Below are 16,553 nucleotides of genomic sequence, written 5' to 3'. Positions count from 1 at the left end.
TTTATTTATTTAGTACCTTATTAACTATATACAGGCACAAAAGTAATGACTTTACTTTGTTCATGCAGTTTAAACATTTTGTGATACATAATGGTGCCTACTAATATATACTGTGACATAACTATACTTTTTGCAATGGTCTTTACCTTCACACACCAAAATACATTATGTTACATATGTAGATATAGATAGTTGATATATAGATATATATTTCAAAATTCATGTAAAATCGCCTTTTTTCCATTCCATTTTTACATGAGCCGTTTGAAGCACATATATACATGGGCTTATGTGGAATAAACATATATGGCCTGGAACCCCAGTAGCGGTGGGTAAGTTCCAGTTCATATATGCATGTGCTTCTTCCAAATACAGCACAGGCAGACATGTCTCTGCCATCAGTGGATGCTTGCCGACAACTTCTCTCCATGATATGCGTCTCTGTCTTGTGCAGCTGCCTCCCAATAAAGCAGAGATTCTACAGGGATCTGCTCTCTCACTCTCACTACCATCGAGTCTAGGCTAACTCATAGCAACTTCTTGCGGGTTTCTGGGACTGTAACTGTTTATGGGATGTGGTAGTTACACAATCTGGAGTCAGTTTGAGGCTTGAGAGGATTAAGCGTGAAGGGTGTAGTCTAGTTTGTCAATTGGGTCATAGCCAATGAGGCCTCTGTGTGGGCATGGCCCTCTCCTGAGAATTCTGGTTTTTACCTCCTTGGAGGTGGGAGACACTTCTCTCTCTCTGTTCACTCCCTGGGAGACATTGCAGCTGACAAGACACATGGAATTCCCTAGTGCCCTGAGCTGGAGAAGCCACATGGATCTACCCTGATGCAACCAGACCTGAGAAGCTGGAGAAGTCACTTAGAGACCCCTGCCAGTGTTGAGATGCTTACAATGCCACTGGATCCAAAGACTTTCTACCCACTGGCCAATGAATGCCCTGCATTCGGCGTCATTGCATGTGTTTTGTGAATCTGAAGAGGACTTTACAGATTTGTGTCAGACATATAGGCTAATATTGGACTTATGGGTTTAGACTGGACTAAGTTGAGATGCTTTCTTAATGCGCCATTACCCTTTAGATGAAACTCTGTCTTATACACCTATGAGTTTCTATGGATTTATTTCTCCAGTCTACCTGGACTAACACATGGGAGTAGTAAGTTTAGACTTTTTCCTGCAGAGCTGCTGGTGGTTTAGAACTGCCGGCCATGAAGATCGCAGCCCAGTGAGTAACCGCTACACCACCAGGGCTCTGCTGGGCATGTGAAATTCACTGCAAAACGTCACCTCAGAAGATTAAGGCATCTGTGTTTTGTTTTGTTTTGGGGGGGCAGGTAGGGGGGGCATTCCAAATTGTGAATCTTGAAAGATTTTGTTAAAGAACACAGGATGATAAATAAGTTTTTATCATGAAGAACAAAATTTTTAAAATTAAAGAATTGCATTGCTGAGAAAACGGCTAGGCAAGTTGCTCTGAAATTTTGTTTTCCATCACAGCCAAGTGCAGAATTTGGTTGGGAAACCGGACCCTGTCTACCTTACAGCTCTGATCTTGCCCCACCAAACTTCTTTTTGTTTCTCAAATTCAAAGAGCATTTAAAGGGAATTTGAGTTCATCGAAGATGCCCAAGCTGACATTTGACAGCATAAGTTGAGGAGTACAGAATTCTTTGAGGGGTGGCTAGTGAGATGGAAATACCACCTTCAGAAAGGTATAGATCAATAGTTTAACATTTTCATATTCTTGTTTAATATACATGTGGTACATGTGACTTGCTTGATAGGGCTCTTCTTGCCTGTAACTACTACCAAACAATGATTTTCCAGAGAGGTCTGGGTGAGAGAGGGTAGCAGAAGGTGCTGATACATTACATAATTCAGCTGTGAGTGACTATTAAGAGGGTTACTTGTTGTCATCCTTTACTCTGGTCACAGTCCTGAACCAATGTGATGATCATTTTTCTGATCTTACTACCATCAAGAATAAAGAGCCAGGTGTGGAGTGTGGCCTTCGAGTCACCATAACCCGGCTCACTGAACCCCTTGCCCAGGGACAGACAGCTGTGCTGTCGGAGGAGTGCAGGATAGCAGAGCAACAACAGCGGAGTGGGCTTCCCAGCCCATGGAGTAAGTAAAGGTGGGAGTCTTCTGGCAGCAAGCTTGCTCGCTGAGTGGGGTGTCCTCAGGCACTAGATGGGGAAGTTATAGCTGAGTGCCGCTGGGCTAAGGGTTACGGTGGAATGGCATACCTTTGGGGCATTTAACAACAGCAGTAAAACAGCTCTGTAACATGGCCTGAACAGGGAAAAGGACAAGACTTTATGGCTGAGACACCAATTACCATAGAGAAGTGTACCTGTGGGCCCAGGTAAGTAGCTGTTCTGCTGAAAAACAAAACTAAACAATGCGCGCGCCCGCCCCGCCCCCCCCTGCAAAAAAAAACCAAACGCATCCTGGACATTTCTGGTCCCTAATTGTAACTTTGGACATTGACTATGGACGACTGTAAATGAATAGATGCGTTCGAACTGTGCCGCTGGAGCAGACCATGGAAAGTAGTATGTGTTGCTCAAAGGACAAACGGATCCATGCTGGAAGAAGGAAAGGCCAGAGTGCTCCTTAGAGGCAAGGATGGCAAGACTTCATCTTACATCCTTTGGACATGTCAGGAGAGACCAGTCCCCGGAGAAGGACATCACATTTGGTGAAGTGGAGGGCTGGTACAAAGCAGAAGGCCCTCAATGAGAGGGACTGCCACAGTGGCTTCATTAATGGGCTCAGGTACAGGAACAATTGTGACGATGGTGCAGGACCGTGCAGAGTTTCGGTCTGTGGTGCATGTGGGGTCGCTATGGGACGGATTCGACTGGACAGCAGCTAACCACAACAAAATTGTAACCCGTGAATCCTCTTAATCATCCTTATCCTCATGAGTTTAGCCTGTAATTTCTATGTGACCATTGCACTGAAATTTTGAACTCAGCTGAAAAGCACACAGTCCCGTGGGAGGGATGATTGGTGTGAGAATTGGTAAGGCAGGTTGGCATGTGAAGTATGTCTGACCTCAGCCTCACAGGGTTTGGCCTTGAGCAGCTGTGGTGGTGGGTCTCTGTCCCCTTTGTGAAAGCAGAAGAGGTCAGATGCTACATCCCCACCCCACCCTGCCACCTTTTTTGAATATCCCGCTTCTATAATTTTGTAGCAATATCTTTTGCTTATCCTAATATTGTGTGTACATGTATAGCTTTCAAGTTGATTCTGAGTCACAGGGCATATGGCAGAGTAGAATCACCCACATAGTGCTTCCTACGTGGTCATCTTTATGGGAGCAGATAGTCAGGTCTATCCTCTTATGGGGTAGGTCTATGAAAGATGGACTGTTGATTTCCCGAAGAGCCTGGTGGTGGGGTGGGGTACACATTAAGCTACTGAGCACACAGTTAACAGTTCAAAACCACCAGTCACACTCCGAGGAGGAAAGATAAGGCTTTTTAATCCTCCAAAGAGTTACAGTCTCAGAAACCCACCGGACTAGTTCTCGCCTGTCATATAGGCTCGCCATGAATCAGAATCGGCTTGATAGCAGTGTCTTCTTCTTTTTAATAATTGTCCTACGATTGTGTGATCAAATTCCATATTCTTCATTCTCCTATGCAGCCTTGCCTTTTAAGGAATGTTACATTATGTCCAATGTTCCTGGTTATGCAAATAATCTGCAATTAAATGCCTAAAGCCACTATTACCTATTACCCAGTGTCATTTTTTTCAAGACCATGTGAGCCTCATTTGAAAGGCAGATTTACTGGAATCATCGTGGAGGAGGTCGGAAATCACACAGAGGAGACCCGCCTGTCCGGAAATATGAACTGGTGCTTCCAAATGCAGCAGGGACTGGCTTCACACTCTCTGAGGGTGCCCGACAATGTAACCGACAAGAGAATGAAAGAACAGTGCAGTACTACCTCTGACTACTGTGTGTGTCATGGAGCAAATTGTGTCTCCCCCCCTCCCCTAAATGTGTCAACTTGGCAGCCGTGATTCTCAGCATCCGGTGGTCATTTTCTATTTTGTGATGCCCTTGTCTGTGGCTAATGTGCAGGAATCGATCATGTCAAAAGAGTGTCATGGCATGTTTCGGTTCACGGAGTATCAATAGGATGGACTTTATCACTCTTCCCTTAGTTGAGTCACAACCCTGACTCAGGTTACAGTCCTGAATCAATGTCGAGAGTCTTCCGTGCATGGGGCTTGCATCATCTTTCATCTCCTGAGAGAATCTGAGGCAAATGCAAGGAGAGCTGGAAGTACTTGACTAACATTAAGAGCGATGACCCAAGAGTGGAGCATGCCCTTTGGAACCAGGTGCCGAGAACCTCCTAGACACAGGGGACGACTGACACCAAGACACAAGAAGCTCTGCAGGGGTAGGGCCCCTTTAAAAAGAGGAAAAGACCCTCCTCCTAGAGTTGGCAGAAAGAGAGAGTGAGCCTTTGCCTAGCACTGGGATCTTGGATTCTGACTTCTAGTCTCAAAGTGTGAGAGAATCGACAACTTCATTAAAGCCAGCCACCTGTGGCCTTCCTGTTACAGCAGCACTAAATGCCCAAGATGGTGTGGTGCTCATGGAAAACGAGCTCCTGCAGCCTCATTTTCTTTATGAGATAGAGGCAATGGCACTCTCTGTCCCCACTGTGAAAGCAGAGGGTGGCAACTGGCTCATCCCCATCACTTTGTTTTTCTACATCACACTTCTATAATTTTTTTAGAAAGATTAAAGAGGATATGTGGGAAGAAGCTAACACATAGCAGGTACTTCCAAGATTATGGTTTTTATTAGCATATCTTTTTCAATTACTTTTGAAATTATACAGCAAAACCTGAATTAGCATTTTTTTGTGGGGGTCACAAAGTAGAATTTATAAAAAAGGCAGGTGCCCCTTAGGTCCATTTTAAAAATATTTAAATACTCCAAAAGAGCTTCAGAATCTCTCTGAGCATGAGCGCTATGCATCTTACTGGTAGATTTCATTGTATTTTTCCCCACCCCAGGAGCCATTTTCCAATAAGTGTAATTCAGTGTTCTAGAAGGAATCTGAAGTGCCCTGGTGGCCCTGTGCTGAAGAACTTGCCTGCTAACCAACCCCACCAGCAACTCTGTAGGAGAAAGATGTGAGAGTCTGCTTCTGTCTAGATGTCCAGTCACAGAAAGTCTGTGGGGGTAGCTTGGCTCTATCCACTGGGTTCGCCACGAGTCTGAATTGGCTCAGTAGCAGTGGGCTTGGCGTTTTGGCTTAGAGATGGTATCTGACCACACGGTTGTGCTAGTTGAACACTGCGCAGCGGTAATAGGCCAAGGAAGTGAGCGCGAGCTGGAATCCAGCCCACAGTCACCTAACCTTGCAAAGTGCCCGAGGGTCTGGGTTTGCACTGGGACCGTGTTTAGTTTTATTTCTATCCAGCTATCACACAGTCTGAACCTGACCTCCCAACGTCTATTGTCTTCTAGAACATCATATGTCGAGGGAAATATGAGTGAATGACAAAAAGTAAGCTCTTTGGTTCATATTTTCTGAGATAATTCATTTTTGCTTGTGTTTGATGATTTTGTTTGGATTATTAAGTTGAGTGATTTTTGTCTGCAAAAGCACATACAGAAAGCACATGTCCACAGAGAATCAGGCACTTCTCACCTATGACATGTGATTTTGCTGTGTCTGCTGCTGCTGCTGCTGCTGCTGCTGCTGTTGCTGCTGAATTAGCAACTGCTGCTGCTGCCGACGCCTGGCTGTCCTTAGCTTTTCGAAACGAGCCTCCATTTCTTCCAGGACTTTCGGAGTGTATCGGACCACCAGCTTGACACTGTCCTTGGCAGCCTTGAGGAGCTCCACGGCCTTCTCGTGGTGCTCTCCTTCCACACTCTGCAATTACATCAAAGACGTTTCCTCAAGTGAGAGCAGCACTGTTCTTATCCTTAAGAGACAAGTCTGAAAATAGTGTCAGATTGAAATCCTCAAAATGAACATTTCAAGACAGTATGACAAAAGGGACTCAATGACAAGCATGCTTTTGTATTTTGAGAGGTAATTTGTAAAGTTACACAAATCATTGTTTGTGAATTTTCAAATAATTCTCCTTTTTCCAATTAACTGATTTAGCTAGAAGTTCATATGTATTAGTCTGGGTATTAGAGAAACAAATCTACAGAAACTCATGTATGAGAGAGTTTTATATAAAGGCTAAGTGTGCATCAAAAAAACATCCCAACCCAGTGCTGCCCAAGCCCACAAGTCCAACATTAACCCATATGTCCATATGTCCAACACCAATCCACAAAGTCCTCCTCCATCTCACAAAACAGACACAATGATGCCGACTGCAGGAGGAAAGCTGAGTCAGTGAATGTGTAAACATCTCAGCGCTGGCAGGGGTCTCCATGCGGGTGCTCCAGCACCCAGGGCTGCATTGGGGTAGGTCCATGTGGCTTCTCCTTGGGGATGTCCTGCAGGAAGTAAGCCTTGCCAGCTGAAGCAGGGAACTGGCTAAGGCAGCTGCACCCTGGTCCGACCATCACAAAACAAGAGACCCAGAACAAGAAAGGCAAGGCTCACCGAGCCATTTATCGCTCTGCCCTTCAATTAACCGTTTATCAGCCAGGTTGGCACAATAAACTAACATCCTCTTCATACTCGTTATTGTTGCAGATGTTCAAGAGTGGAAGAGTAACTAATGGTGGAATAGCCAAAGGCCAACTTCTTTTTCCCCCTGGAAACCAATCCTTGAGGGCTTTCTGGAGAGTCAGACATGGACTCCAACGTGCACACATAATGACTCTATGGGACAGACTGAAGTGTCCCTGTGGCTTCCCAAGGCTTTTTGAATCTTTACGGGAGTATACAGACTTATCTTTTTCTTGAAGAGTGGCTGGTGAGTTTGAACAAGTGACCTTGTGAGTTAGTGATTCAATGTGTAACCCAATGCAACACATCCAAAAGTTTCTAACTAATCACAGAAATGTAATTTTATTGTAGTCTGGACATTTGATATATATGAAAGAAATACCCTAAGGATTAAGATGGACAGACTTAGCAAAAACAACACTAACAAACTAGAATGTACAGTTAAGTTTTAATTTCAAATATAAACCAAATAACTTGTGTAGTATATATCTGCTTCAAGACGTAGGGTATTATCAAGAATTGAGGGAATTAAGGAAAAAAGTTCCAGTTTCACTGACGACAATAGTGAAAAACAAGCCCTAAGCCAAACTCACTGCATCGAGTCAATGCCGACTCATAGTGTCCCATAGGACAGGGTGGAACTGCCCCTGCGAAGTTCCCAGATGACTGTGGGCCTTTATGAAAGTACAAAGTGCATCTTTCTCCTGAGGAGCAGCTGGTGGTGGCGGGGTGTATGAATTCATAACTAGCCTGATTCATAACCGTTATGCCATAAAGGCTCCTGTGGTGAAAACAAGGATGTGGAAATTGACAGAATGACAATTGTAATGTTTCCTCAAAAACTGAAATCCCTGGAAGCACACACTTGTTTATGCTAAGAATTTTGGATGGCAGCTATCTTGCCACCTGACAGGAAGAGATCCATATTTCTACCATTTCCAAAGGAAAAGGACCAAACAAAATTCAAAAATTATTGAAGAATATCATTAAGATCACATGCAAGTAAATTTTTGCTGAAGATAATTAAAAAGTAGATGCAGCAGTACATTGACAAGGAGCTGCCAGAAATTCTAGCCAGATTCAGAAGAGGACATGGAAATAGGGCTATCATTTCTGATGTCAGATATATCCTGGCTGACAGCACAGACTTCCAGAAAGACAGTTGCTTCTATTTTCTTGACAACCTAACCATCTGTGTCCTAACAAACTGTGGCTAACATGGCAAAGAACGGCACTTCTAAGGCACCTCATTGTGCTCCTGCAGAACTGCGCACAGACCAAGAGGCAGCCACTCAAACAAACAAGAGGGCATTGCGTGACTGAACATCGGGAAAGGTGAGCATCAGGGTTCTAGCTTTCGCAGTAGTTATTCAGTCTGTATGGTGGGTAAATCATCTGAGAAGCTGGACTATCTGAAAAAGACCACAACACCAGAATTGGAGGAAGCCTTACGGGGCAACCTGCAATATACAGATGACCCATTGTTTCTTGCTGAAAGTCAAGGGAGTCTGAAGCACGTACGACTATTAAAGTCTGGAGCCTTCAGTGAGGACCACAACTTAATGTAAAGAAAATAAAGCCCTCATGACTGAGGCAGTAAGTAACATCATGATAAGCAAAAAAAAAAAAAGTTGAAATTGTCAAGGATCTCGTCTTCTAAGAAATCTGAGCATACTGCACTGGGCAAATCCACTTCATAAGCCCTACTTTGAGAATGGAAGTATGCCTGTCCCAAGCCATGGTATTTTTCAAACATCTCACGCTCATGTGAACACTGGACAATGAATAAGAGGTAGCAGAGATTAACCGATGCAGCTGAGTCATAGTGCTGCAAAGCCTCCTGAAAGCACCCTGGACGGCCTGAAGAACCAACACGTCTGTCTGATGGCAGTGCGGCCAAAATGCTCTTCGAAGCAGCAGGGATAGTGAGACTTCTCTTCTATACTTTGGACATGCTACCCGGAAAGCAGTCCCTGGAGAAGGACATCATGCTTAGTGAAGTAGACGTCAGTGAAAAGGGAGGGCGGCCCTCAATGAGACGGCTTGACACAGTGGTTGCAGCAACAATGATTTCAAACATGGCCACAGTTGTGGGGCCGGCCCCGGATCAAGCACTCTTTCATTCTGTTGCACACAGGAAGGCTATGAGTGTGAGCGACTCCAATCAACTAACAAAAGAAACAAGCAAAGGCACCTAGCCAATGCATTTCCCATAAGATACAGGGGCTGATTTATAACAATTAAAAGCATTATAAAGCAATCCTTTGGTAATTTGAAATGCGAGCTTACCTGGGAATACTGTAAGTTATCTAGCAATCTTATTAAGTAAAACCTTTGATAATGAACCTATCTATATGCTTGATAACATCCTTGGTATAATTTTCAAATATTAATTATTTCAACTTGACTATCATCAATTGGCATTAACACTGCATCTTAACACTGCATATTTTTTCTTGTTATATATTTTCTACAAGTATGTTCAAACAATTTTTTTTGGCAAAAAAACTTAATGATTTCAAAGTCAGTATGGTGCAAAGCAAATTTATCTGAAACATCATGCTCAGGGACTTTAGACCCTTAAAGCACAGTCATAAATGCAATGACATGTAATGAGTCAATGCATAGTGGTATTAGCACACTAGTTTAAATGAATCATTTCTAGTTGTATATGATGAGATGAGGATCCAGGGATTCACAACTGGAGTTTGCACGAACAAAAATGAAGTGAGTGGAAAAACCTTTGGGTGGCTTTTGATGAATTAGTAACATTTCTACACACATAGGTGAAGGTAAGCAAGTCGTCCCAAGTGGTGTGACTAAGCTGAGTGAAAACTTAGCAAGAGAAAGCCTTGAGACTCGTGGAACAGGCATCAGCAGAAATGTTAGGATTGGAGCTGAGCTGGAATAACACCGGAGAATTGAGTTAGAGCGATGTCATGGCATTTCCTAACTTTCAAAGTCTCTTAACAGTTTCACACCCCTTGAACTTTCTCCTCAAGGCTCTTTGCAACATTCACTTAAGGTACATCTTCACCGTAAGTTGAAGAATACAGAAATTACTTTACACCAACAGGGAGCCACCGAAAGACTTCATGTGTCCAGAAATGAGACCTCATTAAAGTAATGGGCTGGCAGTTACCTTCATTGCTATTAATGTTTCTTATGTTTGTAGCTGAAATGTAAGCAGGCCAGCCTTCGTAAGGCACATCGTGTGCTGGATGAGAGCACTAGTTGGAAAGGCGAGAAATAATAAAAATCTATGGAAATGCTAACAGGTGAACATTCAGAAGGGAATTTCTAACATTCACCTGGAAGAATAAATACACCCAGCCAGCTAAACTCAGAAAATATGAAAAAAAAATAGTAAAAAAAATACTTTCACTCTCAGGCATTCAAATTTAGAAAGCATCTAAAGTAATTTAAAAATAAAACAAAAAGACATCAACAAGCTCGTTGCCACTGAATAAATGCTGACTCAGAGTGACCCTATAGGGCAAGGCAGAATTGCCTTGCTGAGTCTTCCAGAATGGAATGGTTTACGGGAGTAGAAAGCCTCATCTTTCCCCCATAGGGTGGCTGGTAGTTACGAACTATTGACTTTGAGGCAAACAGCCTATTGCATAAACACTACCAGGGCCCTGGGAGTAACTAAAGCTGTGTTTTATTGGCGTGGGAAGAATAATAAAATGTGACCTCCTCCCTGGGGGACAGACAACCGAAAAGTGGATGAAGGGAGACGTCGGACAGGGCAAGATATGACAAAATACTTATTTATAAACTATCGGGGGCTCATGTGGGAGGGGGGAGCGGGGAGGGAGGGGAAAAATGAGGACCTAATGTCGGGGGTTTAAATGGAGAGAAAATGTTTTGAGAAACGATGTACAAATGCGCTTTACACAATTGATGTGTGTATGGATTGGGATAACAGTTGTATGAGCCCCTAATAAAATGTTAAAAAAGAAAAAAAAAAAAAGAATAAACAATGACATAAAGTCTGGCCTTCAAAAAAAAAAATTATGACAGACCGTACAGAAACAGATCCATCATATGTAAAAGAAAGGTATAACTTACACCAAACGAGGAAAAATATTACATCAGTGATGATGGCGCCAGTGATATAAAATACTACTGATGTCAGTTTCATTCTTTATGCTGGATATGGCCACAGATCGGGTAAAAATGCAAATGTAAGAATAAAATCATAAAGATGAAAATAAAATGTAGGCAAATGTTCACTATATAATGAAAAATAAATTCTTAAGTAGAAATATCGAAGAACAAAATCATATTTACAACTTTACATTTCTATCTAAAATGCCATGAAGTTAAGGCAGAAAAAATCCTGAAGATAATTTTCAATATATTAGTCAATTTATTTTTCAAAAGAAAATCTCTAACAAATAAATAATATAAAGATGAAAGGCAAAATGGACAAGGACATGCATTGATTTATAGTAATCAAAAAGAAATGATTAATATGTCTATTTGAAGATATTCAAGCTTCCTGGTAATCAAAGAAATAAAGACTAATATACAACATGTTATTCTATCTTCGAAATGAGAAGTACATATTTTAAAATATGATAGCTTGACTAGGATGTAGAGGCATCTCTGCAGTGTCATTACTGATATTAATTTAACAAAAACTAATATAATTTTCCTTGAGGGTAGAATTGCTATGTATTGCATATACCCTTTATAATTCTATAGCTTTATTTTCAAGACATTCCTAAAGAATATAATAAGATATGCACATATATTTATCAGAGTATGTATAACAGAAGGCAAAAAAAAACAATTAAAATTTTGAGCACTACGTTTGTGGAAGACTACAGTTTATGGTGGAAATCCTAAATACATTTGTTAATCTCCATGTAGATCATTCTCCATTAAATTCTCTTTTGTTTTTTTATTTTTTAACAGTCTTACTGGCACTTCATCCACATGACATACAATTGATTACATCAAGAAGAGTTGTACAATTATCACCACAATAAACTATAGAATATTTTCTTCTTCCCTGTAGTCATTGTTATTCATGTAATTATATCTTTAAATTGTGACAAAAATACACACCACAAAATATTCTCCAATTCAACACCTTCTACATGTATAATTCAGTGCCATTGATTATACTCTTTGTGTTGTACAACCATTATTGATATCCTCTTCAAATCATTCTCCCATTATTACCATAAAATCAATGCCCCCAAGCAACAAATCTTCCTTCTTCACCCATGGTAACCATCAGTCAAGTTTTGTTTCTTTTAACATTTTAGTAGTTTTCTTGATGTAGTATTCACATATCATACACTGCCATATTGAAATTGTTTTTAAAAGGCTCTTTACATCATCACACCCAGTTCCAATGTTCCCTCTCTTGAATTCATGGTTTGCTCCTCAAATCCCCTCAGACTCCCCACCACTCCATCTCAGGCCCCTGATAAACCACTGCATTAGTTAAGGTCTCTATGCATCCACTCCTTCTGTGCTTCACAAATTGGGAGGCCCTCTGGAAACAATAAAGAACCAAAACAAAAAGCAAGAAGAAAGTAATATGGAGATAAAAATAAAGATTAAAAAGTAAGAAAGAGAAGATCACCGTCAATATTTTAAACTCCATAGAAGAAGTTTCTCTTGCGGAGCAAGGCAGAAATACTTGACCCTGGAGCAAATTCCGGTTAGGTCAGGAGGGAACCACCATAATCCAGTTTGCAATAATCTTACCCTGATATTAAAGCTGGCTGAGTCCCTTGCCTGTGACTAGAGGGGATCTGCCATGGATTTGGGGCTCTCGTTGACCTCCATAGCCTTCTACAAATTGGGTGTTCACAATTTAAGCTCTGATACTTCTCCCTTCATCAGAATTGGATTTTGTTATCATCGTCTTTGGATCGTGGCTCTTCAATGTGGACATAGTGGACTGCATTAAATTTTTTCGGATCATTTTACCGGAGGAGGCAATACCCCCCAGTACTGGCTCAGGGAGTGGTGGAAGCACTCGCGGGTCTGTGCCAAGACATCTGGAAGACAGCTACCTGGCCAAATGACTGAAGAGATCCAGGTCATGTTCATTTCAAAGAAAGATAATCCAACAGAATGTGGACATTATCATATAATACCATAAATATCGCACACAAATGAATTTCTGTTGTAGATAATTTAAAAGCCGTAGCAGAATACATACACAAGAAACTGGGACATTCCAAATGGATTCAGACGAGGACAGGCAATAAGGGAAATCACTGCTGATGCCAGACGAAGCTTGGCTGAAAGCAGAGAATACTAGAGAGATACTTGAGTTTAATTAATTACACAAAGACTCATTGAACTGTGTGGATCCTAATAACCTATGTGCAGGGACAGTGAGTTATTTAATGGAGTTCCTCTACCCAAAGCCTCTAACTGGAACCAAATGACCTTGTTCTGTGTGGGTCAGGTAAGAGGGGGCAGAAAATACTGATAGGATTCACTTATGAGTAATTGTGAACCGGATTCCCTGGAGCGCCCTCCTGCTGCTTATGAAATGAGCCCTTGGTGAAGCAGGAGGAGGGAGCTCAGTACCAGCAAGAGCCAGGAGTGGAATGTGCCCTCTGGACCCAAGATGCATGTGGAATCCACTTCCTGGATCCAGAGGGCAGCTGCACCAGTAAAGGAGCCAGCAACAGAACAGGAGCCAGAGCACCGGATGGGACAGAGAGGTGGCTTCCTAAGTGACTGAGCAAACAAAATGGAATGCTCCTGTGCAGGAGGCTGGCTTGTGGACTGGGGTCCCTTTGAGCACTTACTTCAGGGAATTGGGTCTGCTGACCAGCAGAGCTTGAGCCGCGTGCGTTTGAGTTGAGGCTCACGGTGTGTGTGTGTGTGTGTGTGTACTAACAGCCCTCAAAGAACTTGGTAACATGTCCTGATAAAGAGCTCCATCCTGAACATTTCTCACTGACATTACAACCTGCTAACTTCCTTATAAAGCTTTGAATCATGAACTTGTCTGTGAGTTATGTGTAGCCATCGTAACGGCTATTAGAACCCAGAGGGATAATAGAGAGCAGTGAGATGGTACACTATGGTTAGCAAGTATTACATAGCATGGGCATTTCGGAATGCTTAATGCTAAGGTACCACGTAGACCAAAAAGCTGTCGTTCAAACAGAAGAGAGGGGATCGGGAAAGGTGTGTGTAAGGATTGTATCTTATCCCCATGCTTATTAAATTTCCGTGAGGAACAAATACTTTGACCATCTGGACTCTGAAGAAGTATTCTGCACCAAGATTGGTGGAAGGCTTATGAACGACCTGCAAGATGTCAATGACAAACCTTGCTTGCAGAAAGGCAAGAGGACTTGAGGTACTTGCTGTTTTTTAATCTGTTAGTTTTCCGAATAACCCCCATGATTATGAGTGTTACCTGTAAGTTTTGTGTGACTACTTGAAATATCAGACTCAGCAGAGAAACAGAGTGTCAGGAGAGGGGGGTGGTATCAGAATAGGATAAATAAGGATGGAGGGTGGAGGCATGTCTAATATCTGCCATACAGAAATCACTCCTTGGCAGACGTGGAACTGGATTCTCCTTTCCGTTGACCGCAGTCTTGTGAGGGAGCCTGATATAGAGACACTGAGCTAAGCCGCAGCTGGTTCCTGATCAATGGAAACTGAGATAAAAAGGGATTATCGTTTTAAGCCCTTTGGGTTTGAAGTCATGTGCTAAACAGCAATAGATAAGTAATAACATTTTAACAGATTTTTAAAAAGAGTACAGGTTTCATTAGGGATTACAACTTACATAAAGAAAAACAAAATCCTTACAACTGGACACTAGACAACACCATGATAAATGGAGAAGATAATGAGGAGTTCATTTTACTCGGATCCATAATGAATGCCTGTGAAAACACAGAACAAAATCCAACAAAGAACTGCATCGAGCAAATCTCCTGCTGCAAAAGACTAAAGATACCACTTTGACTACTCAGGTATGTCTGACCCAAGACATGGTAATCTCAATGGTCTCATATGCGTGTGAGAACAGGACAATCAATATACAAGATTGAAGAAGAACTGATGTCTTTCAGTTACAGTGTTGGCAAAGAATATTCTGTGGGCTGCCAAAAGAATAAATAACTCGGTTTGGGGAGCAATGCAAATGAAATGTTCCTTAAAAGCTAAGATGGTATGACCTTTTCTCCGGTACTTTGGGTATGTTATCAGGAGGGACAAGTCTCCAGAGATGGGCATAATCTTGTAGGGAATCGGGGGTGGGGCGGGGTAGGAAGACCTTCAGGGAGATGGATTGACACACTGAGTGTAACAATAGGTGCAAACACAGCAATGATTCTGTGGAGGGTGCAGGCCTGGGCACGGCTGTACACAGGATTACATGGAGGTAGAGCGGACCCAACAAACACATTATAGAACATTAGAAGCAAGATCCTGTTCCCCAGCTTGCTTAGCTGATCTCCAAGGGAGATGGCGTGGTTTCTCATTTATGATTGGATTATTAAAAATCTTTGCTTTCTGGGCCAGCCCGACAAAGGGGGGAAATTCCAGAGGGGTGGGGTGGGGGATGGCTCTCTAGTGGGATAGATAGGGCCTAAATAGGTGTCCCGATGGCTCATGCTCTGCAGATTTGGAGGAAGATAAGCTCTGTCAAGTGCATTGCAGGGAGTCATCAGGGCTCCTTTGTGCACATTAAAGCAAAACCGAACTCACTGCCATTAAATTGACTCTGACTCATAGTGACTAGTGGGCTGCTCATCCCAAGGGTAGCAGTTCAAACCTATTGGCAGCGATTTACTCCTGTCAAGAGTTACAGTCTCGTTTGGGAAACTCCCAGGGACACATGCTCTGGGCCCTCCAGGTTTGCTATGAGCTATGCACGTTTAGTAAAGATAAACGGTCATTTTTGTGGACTCGCTGTAGGCAAGACAGGAGCTGTTACCTCTCAGAGGAAACAGTAGGCATACTGGAAAATCAAGGAACGAGATTCGCCCCAATTCCTGCAAGGCTTGGAGACTGTACATAATCTAGAAATCGAGACAAGGCTTGGAAAGAGAGGGAAACATTCAGAAAAGCCACTTCAAGGTAGTGATCTCTCCTAACAAACCCCAAATCACACTCACTGCCATTGAGCCCATGCCAACTCACAGCGACCCTGGGCAGCGTGGAACCGCCCCTGCGGGTGTCCCAGACGGCAATTCTGTGCTGGAGCAGGAGGCCTCCTCTTTCTCCCAAGGAGCCGCTGGTGGTTTCAAACTGCTCACCTTGTGGTGAAGCACCCGGCAGGTCACTAGTATGCCGCCAGTGCTCCTGCCTAACAAAAGGGTGACTCAATGTTCGTAAAAGTGACTGACAGGGAGGGGAGGGGAAGCAAGTTAGATTGGAGGCAGGCCTTGATTTTAACTAGAGATTCATAATTACAACTAACATCACGATTAGGAGGTTTAAGAGAATGTGCTCAACCCTCCCGAGTCTTTCAAAAAGGTAGTAGTTGCCTGAGACACAACAACGTGGGTTTTAGGGGACGAGATCATCAGTGGCCTCAAAGCACCATTTCAGTCTTTTCTCAGAGTTGAAGGCAGATACTAACGGGTTTTTTCATTTTATTTTTAAAGGCTGTGCTGAGCCCTGGCGGCGATTTATATAACCATTTCTTTAGCAAATCTGGGTTAAATTGAGAGCAAGGAGTTATAAATAGCCTTTGGACAGACCCAATTTTCATCTGTGGCTAAGGCCTGGGGAAAGCAGGGTTGTTCACGGTAAAACCCCTACTTTTAATTACTCATTCAACTCTTGGCTCGGTTATTAAACAACATTTATTAAGCATTTTATCCTACCAGATGTATTCTACTAAATTCTTTGGGC

At 42.6% G+C, this 16,553-nt stretch overlaps 1 protein-coding gene across 1 annotated transcript in view; it reads right to left on the bottom strand.

Annotated features, from left to right (window-relative positions):
- Positions 1-16,553, bottom strand: part of LIN7A (lin-7 homolog A, crumbs cell polarity complex component) — a 246,476-nt gene that overhangs the window by 9,615 nt on the left and 220,308 nt on the right. Inside the window, exon 5 of the mRNA XM_013004082.2 lies at positions 5,700-5,927. Coding sequence (XP_012859536.1) covers positions 5,700-5,927 — 228 coding nt within the window. The remainder of the gene's footprint in view (positions 1-5,699; positions 5,928-16,553) is intronic.

This window comes from Echinops telfairi, unplaced genomic scaffold (assembly GCF_000313985.2).
Source record: "Echinops telfairi isolate 266 unplaced genomic scaffold, ASM31398v2 ScPeMD7_2;HRSCAF=8, whole genome shotgun sequence".
Taxonomy (NCBI): Eukaryota; Metazoa; Chordata; class Mammalia; order Afrosoricida; family Tenrecidae; genus Echinops; species Echinops telfairi.
The sequence above is the reverse complement of the archived record's forward strand: the minus strand, read 5'-3'. Positions and strand labels throughout refer to the sequence as shown.